The following is a 7,202-nucleotide window of genomic DNA, read 5'->3' as shown; positions in this document are numbered from 1 at the left end:
CCCCGGTCATTCCATCTTTCTATTGGCCAGTTACCACGCGCGATTCCGCCGTCACTGAATCAACAGCCAATGACCGCAGGTCGCCTGTACCAAAGTGCAAGTAGAATCATAACAAAGAGTGGGGAGGGAGGTAGACTTGCTGCTTATTGGTTGCGGGGGAAATGCCAGCTGGGTTCGGATTGGCTACGTGAATGAGCCGCTCGACCGGGTGAGGAGATCGGAAACTAAGGCGAGGGAAGCCGCCTTAGCTACGGGGATCCGTTGGTGACCTGAAGGATCCCATTTGCTGCCTTGGGGGTGGGGGAGACCCTTCGTTAGAGTCGAGGCTTTGACGAGTTAACCTTCCCCTGCTTCGCCCCCGGTAAGTAGGAGGAGATTACAGAAAACATCAGAGAAGGATCCTCTTTGCTTGATCTCACCAACCTCGGGAGATTTCGGCACGTGAGCGTTACATCACCTGCGGAGCCTTTTTCACGTCGGGCAGGGTACCTGATTGTCCATTACCGTTTTTAACCCGTGGAAATTTCAGGATAGTTGGGTTTAAAGTCAGGGGGTCGTCGGACCGCAATGAAGGCAAAACGGTGACATCCCTTTTCCCCATCGGAAGAGGAGAGACTTTGTTAGGCTGCGGGTGGAATCTGATAGCGCTTTTTGGGATCACCAAATTTGATTAAAAAGGGTAAGCAGTCCTGAGCTTGCATTTCATTTTATGAAGTGTATAAAAAGACCAAACTGTTGTACAATTTAAATTGAGATCTCTGGGATGGGGAGGGAGACAGGTCAGTGATGCTTATGTATTACCAGATTTCTGATTTTTTTTTTCTTTCTTTCTTTGGGTATCAGTGGTTAAGGTCTGAAAGAGTTGGGAATGTGGGAAGAGTTGTTTTAATTTAACGGAATTATTTGAAAGAATACTTAACGTTTGATTTATACCCTGCCTTTTGATTAAACTGAATGGTCTATGTAAATAAACAACAAAAATACAGCATACAAAACAAAAATTTAAAATGTATAATTTAAAGCTAACATTTTCAACATTGTTAAGTGAAATATACTTTGGCTATTTTGCAAAGGTAAAAAGAGTAGGGGCTAAAAAGCAACACAACTAGGAACATGTTTCTTAGTCTGGGAGTCACACAGTTCTATCTCCATATATTATCCATTGGGCACAACAGGCACAGTGTGTAGAGACTATGACATTTCGGGAACTTATGAAAATATTTTAAGTTAAAAAATAAAATGTACAAAGTTACTGGTAAACTTAAAATTTGTATATCCTAAAAGTAAGATGGAAAGCCAATTTTGGGTAGTTGTTAAGGCATCTGGGTAGAAACCAGGAGACCATGAGTTCTATTTCCACTTTAGGCATAAAGCCAGCTGGGTAGATTTGGGGACAGTCATTCTCTCTTAGCCCTAGGAAGGAGGCAATGACACCTTCAAAATCACTTCTGACATTGTGCCAAGAAACATTGAGCAGGGATTTGTTCAGGCAGTCACCAGGAGTCAATTGGAAGGCAAAATCAATCAATCAACCAATCAATATTAAATAAATAATTAATCAAGGTGTTGTTGCTCCTTTATTAAATATGAAATTTAATACTTTCTGCTTTAATTGTGCAGTAATTGCTTTAGAAAATCTTAGTAGTAATGGTTTGAAGGTAAGAAAAATACTAAAAATAGCTTACCTGTTTTTTTAAAAAAAATAGTCACAGAAATTTGACATTCAACTATACAAAGGTTAAAATGATTAATTTGAATTGAATAACTGCCAAAATACCATCACTGTTAAGAAATCTGGGGCATTTTATTAAGGAAGTGCCTCTGGTTTAAATATTGGGATAATCTTTTTTTTTTTTTTTTTTTTTGCAATTTGGAGACAAGTTGATTTATCTTGATGTTAATGCCAAACAGGAAAAGAAATCAATCTCAGGTGATTTTATTTTTAAATTGTTTTTTTCCCTTATAGGTTACAAAAAGAATGGAAGATACCTCTGATATAGATTCTTTGGCTACAAGGCTAAAAAATACAATGATTCAGTACTATAACATTGAGGACAATGAATGGAGAGTTGCTAGGAAAACAGTAAGTTATTGAGCAAGTTTTCTTATTTGAATAAGACATCAATATAAACATTTATATTGTATTAAATTGTGTTGATGACCATATTTGCTGTGCTAGTTTTAGAAAAATAGAACACAATATGGTGATTCTTAGCTTCCAAAAAAGTAAAAATGACCAACCAAACCTTTGGACAAGATGTGTTGCTATTATTTTGATAGTGATAAATTATACGTTATATTGTTTTTACATAAGTGCTATTAACTTTCTCTTTCTGCAGTGGTCTTAAAATGTATAAAATGTACTTAGTTTCTGAGTTGGATCAGTTTAAACATATTATTTAATGAATTCACATTTAAGTAATGTCTATAAATATAACAAAGGGATGTGGTGGCTCAGTGGCTAAGACACTGAGCTTGTCGATCAAAAGGTCGGCAGTTCAGCGGTTCGAATCCCTAGTGCCACGTAATGGGTTGAGCTCCTGTTACTTCTGCCAACTGCCACCTTCTTCCAACCTAGCAGTTTGAAAGCACATAAAAAATGCAAGTAGAAAAATAGGGACCACCTTTGGTGGGAAGGTAACAGTGTTCTGTGCACCTTTGGCATTTAGTCATGCCAGCCACATGACCACAGAGACGTCTTTGGACAGCGCTGGCTCCTCAGCTTTGAAACAGAGATGAGCACCACTACTCGTGCGAGGGGAACCTTTATCTTTACCTTATAAATATAATAATTTAGGGGTGGTGCATTGGTATCAATAAATGAAGATGGATATGCAAAATAGTAATTATCATATGTATTCTTTGTTATTTTTTAAAATAATGTCTCTGTATCCAGGAAGTTTTTAAGGTTTGCCTCTATGTGAAAAGTTCCTTCTAATAAGGTCTCTGAATAAGATCTGAAATACACTTTTTAAACATCTTAATTGTGATCCTTCTTTTTTTTTTCTGCAGAAAGATGTTACTGTTTGGCGTAAACCATCAGAAGAATTCAGTGGGTATCTGTAAGTTGAACTTTAAATAAAACATTTGTACTAGATTAAACTACATGTGCATGTACGTGTGCTGATTTAATCAAAATAAATAATAAGATCTTGCAATATTAGAGCAAAATAAAAATTGGGCACCCACCAATACCTTATTATCAGAATTATGTTGTATACCATATCGCAAAACTGTCTGTTTATAGGAAGATGAGAATTATACTGAAATAGTCCGAGGTGACAGAATCTTGCAAATTAGCCTGTGTTTTCTTTTCCCTCCCTCTTATACTCCCGAGATTCAGGGGAAGCTGGCACAGTGTTGTTCTAAAACTTTTCTGTCTCCCTGGGCTTAACACATGCTTCCTTGTTGTCTAGATTTTGGATGTTTTCTATAAGATTATCTCCATAGCTCCTTACAATTATTTACTTAAATATCGTAACTATAACATATCAAACTCATCAATTAGCCATGTTTGAAGCATGTAAACTATATATTTTTGTGCAACTGAAGGATAAAGGATTTGTTGGTAAGTGCAATACATTGAATTATAGGACACAATATTATAATCCAGTCCTGAGGAATGAGTAATTTTTATAAGTGTAACTCCACCCTTTCAAATGGGATTTGTGCATAAATACTTGGAAGAGTTAGACACTTACTACAGAGGTTTATTAGTTTTTCAACAACTTCTAAAGATGTCTACAAATATCCTCATTGTAAGCTTTAACAGTTTTAAACCCTCTTCTATTAAATCTGGTCTTTAGCTATAAGACACAAGGTATTGTGGAAGATGATACCAATAGAATAATAGACCACATACGTCCTGGACCTTATCGGATCAGCTGGGATAGCCTGATGACCACAATGGACATTGTTGAAAAGTATGAAGAGGTAATGCATGGACCATATTTCATGCACTTAGCACTTTTGGAGTTTTCATTTACAGATCATAACTATCAGGATTCTGATTAGCAAATGTAAGATGCATTATGTTTAACAATCAGTAAGAAATTAATTTGTGCATATGCTATAAGTGACATTCTTACTTATTCCTAAATTGGGGGCCTCAGTAGAGCTAGCTAACACATCTGAAATCTGCCCATCCCTGTCTAAAGTTCTTTATTAGAGAAAATCAGAAGAAATTAAGAAGGCATGATATGTAATTGTTTTAAAGGTCATAGTTGTAGAATACTCTAATTTAGATCTCTACTGATGGAAGGGCAAATAAAGCCTTTCTCCCAAACTCTTTCATCCTGTACAGCACTTAACGCTGGCTGAATATAATTTTCGTGATCCTGAAAAGATTTTCTTGGCCTTAGAACAATATTAATACAGGTAGTTCTTGCCTAGTGACAATAATTGGAAGTGGAATTTCCATCATTAAGTGATGCAATCATAAAGTGCAATGTCACATGATTTACCAATTAGTGATGGCAGTCCCCAGTTACCATTGATAAGTGAATAACCATAGGTTGTTAAACGAGAACCTCACATGATCATGACTTCTGACTTCCTGCCGGCTTCCGCAGTGACTTGGCTTGTGGGAAGCTGGCAGGGAAGGTTGTGAAGGTTGCATGATCATGTGCAACAGTTGGAAATATGAGCTGATTGTTAAGCAATCAGATTGTGATCACATGACTGCTGGGGTGTTTCAACAGCCAGAACTTCAAGGACTGGTTGTAAGTACCTTTTGTTCAGCACCATCATAAGTTCAAACAGTTGACGAACAAGTGATCATTAACCAAGGAACATCTGTATATGTACATACTGTACATATAGGCTGGATTAAAATATGCTGAACGAAGATTTGCTTTGAATAAATTGCAATTAATTTGGTTCATTCAGTACCCTAAGCCAGGAAATCCATTACATGTCAATGCAGTACATAAACCCTACCATTGTCTTTAGGACTTTTAATAAGATTGCAAAAATTTGCTTAATAAAAATGAATCACCCATAAACTGCCTTTCTATGATCACTTTGCAGAATTGCTGTGTAATGCGTTATACTACAGCTGGTCAAATATTGAATATCATTGCACCAAGAGAGTTCATTGATTTCTCCTACACAACCAATTGTGAAGATGGACTGCTCTCATGTGGTAAATTCTCATTAATAATCTTTTATCTTCTAATCCAGCTTTGTAAGAGCAATCTAATATATATATGATTTCCTTCAGATTTACAGCAGAATCTGAAATGTGCAGTTGGTGTTACTACACAGCAGTTATGTGCTAACTTTTTAGAATGAATATTACTTGTGTGAAAAGAATTATTGATATCAAAAAATTACCTGGTCAATTAAACCTGTTTTCTTCTATCTGAAAAATAAATTTAGTACATTTGTGACAAATGTAAGGAGTCTTGGTGGCGCAGCAGACTAAAGTGCTGTTAAGTAGCACCAGCTGCCTGCAATTACTGCAAGTTCAAATCTCATCAGGCTCAAGGTTGACTCAGCCTTCCATCCTTTCGAGGTAGGTAAAATGAGAACCCGGATTGTGGGGGCAATAAGATGACTTTGTATAAAAAAGAACACCGCTTGGGGGGGCCGAAAGCCCTACTAAGCAGATATATATAAAAGTATGAAGGCTATTGCTTAACGCATTGTAAACTGCCCTGAGTCTCCGGAGAAGGGCGGCATATAAATTGAACCAATAAATAAATAAATAAATGAAGTGTAGAAATATGGAGAAAATCCTTGATTATTATAATGGTTAATTCACTGGAAAAAATCAGTCATTTTAAGGCAAGGGTCACAAAAGCGGGCACCTTGACATTTTAAAAAACTATTTTATTCTTGATTATGCTAATCCACAGAAAATAAAATTGAAGTACTTGCAGTATCATGAAATAATCAGCACAATGCTCTCAATAACTTTAGGCATGCATAAATGCTTCTTCACATGCTGATTTCCTTAATTTATATGGCTGAATAACAACTCTCCTGGCGAATAAAGTGATGGTTCAGGTCTGGGGTTTAGATAGTCCCTTCCTTTAAAATTTTACTCTCATCTGTACAAAACAATTTGGAACAGAAATTCTGAGCTTTGATATATAAAATAGTTGCATGTCTCCCTGAAATTATGTTTATGTGAGTGCACATGTGCCTAAGATAAATAATCTTTTCATGTCCCTTTATTTTATGCTTATTGTTTTGTATGCTTTTTTATTATGCAATTTCCAAAATGTTGTTCATTCAGTTAAAAAGTCATTTTAAAAATGTGTTCCTCTAGATCCTCATATAATTGCTGTTGATGTTGTTTGTTAAAATAGGTATTAGCCTGGATCATGGTGAAGTAAGGCCAAGTTTTGTTCGAGGATTTAACCACCCTTGTGGCTGGTTCTGCTTTCCACTCATGGACAATCCAAGACATAGTCTTTTAGTTGGCTTTATCCAGACGGACCTGCGTGGGATGCTCCCCCAATCAGTAGTAGACACAGCTATGGCTGGTACACTGATCAGTTTTTATTCTGATCTTAGGAAAGCTCTGAAGGCATAATTAGTGCAACTACAAATTCTCTGTATCATTCTTGATCTTTTTCTGTTTTACACAGCACATATATATATGGAATTATATATATATAATTACGATATGTTGGAAAATTTCATGTGAAGACCTGTGGTTTTCCATATTAGGTACAGTAGTTTTATTTGCACAGATCAATATATTTATTTTGAAATAAGACACTCAGATAATTCAGTTGAGATGATTGTTCTAAAGTTTTATCCATGTTTATGTTAGAAAAAAGTACATGTCCTAATTTTAAGACCTGACTTGTGTGAATTACTTTATTCTCTTGAACACAGAACTTTTTATAATTGTGGAAAGTGTTTTATCAGGGTATTAATTTCAAGGAATTTGATTTCCTAACAGCATGTTAGGAATGGGGAGGAACAGGCTCAAGCTCAACCCTTCCAAGACTGAGTGGCTGTGGCTCCCGGCATCCCGATATAGTCAGTTGACTCCATCACTGACTATTGGGGGCGAGTCATTGGCCCCCACAGAGAGGGCTCGCAATCTGGGAGTCCTCCTGGATATGCAGCTGTCCTTGGAGGAACATCTGACGGCTGTAACCAGGGGGACCTTTTGTCAGGTTCGCCTGATTCGCCAGTTGCGGCCCTTTCTTGATCGGGATTCCCTGTGCACAGTCACTCATGCC

The 7,202-nt window shown here is 36.8% G+C and overlaps 1 protein-coding gene across 2 annotated transcripts; it reads left to right on the top strand.

The window, feature by feature from the left end:
• The first annotated feature begins 202 nt into the window (after nt 1–202).
• On the top strand, nt 203–6,816 carry STARD4 (StAR related lipid transfer domain containing 4). Of its 2 annotated transcripts, none has more exons than XM_034432753.3 (6): nt 203–361; nt 1,967–2,083; nt 3,013–3,062; nt 3,807–3,933; nt 5,029–5,143; nt 6,315–6,816. In XM_034432753.3, exons 2-6 carry the CDS (start codon nt 1,979–1,981, stop codon nt 6,539–6,541), a joined length of 624 nt encoding a protein of 207 aa, XP_034288644.1. In that variant the 5' UTR covers nt 203–361; nt 1,967–1,978; the 3' UTR covers nt 6,542–6,816. The 2 variants fall into 2 exon arrangements, with proteins under 2 accessions (XP_034288644.1, XP_034288643.1); XM_034432752.3 differs by lacking the exon at nt 203–361 and adding an exon at nt 368–679.
• Nucleotides 6,817–7,202: the final 386 nt, after the last annotated feature.

Source organism: Pantherophis guttatus, chromosome 2 (genome assembly GCF_059756535.1).
Source record: "Pantherophis guttatus breed Tessera chromosome 2, ASM5975653v1, whole genome shotgun sequence".
In the NCBI taxonomy this organism is placed as follows: Eukaryota; Metazoa; Chordata; class Lepidosauria; order Squamata; family Colubridae; genus Pantherophis; species Pantherophis guttatus.
This window is presented reverse-complemented; position numbering and strand designations above follow the sequence as displayed.

Coding starts and splice junctions, on each gene's coding strand:
- STARD4 (XM_034432753.3), top strand. CDS start 1,979: ATGGAAGATACCTCTGATATAGATTCTTTGGCTACAAGGCTAAAAAAT. Junction 3,934..5,028: donor TTGTTGAAAAGTATGAAGAG/GTAATGCATGGA, acceptor ATCACTTTGCAG/AATTGCTGTGTAATGCGTTA. Junction 5,144..6,314: donor AGATGGACTGCTCTCATGTG/GTAAATTCTCAT, acceptor TTGTTAAAATAG/GTATTAGCCTGGATCATGGT.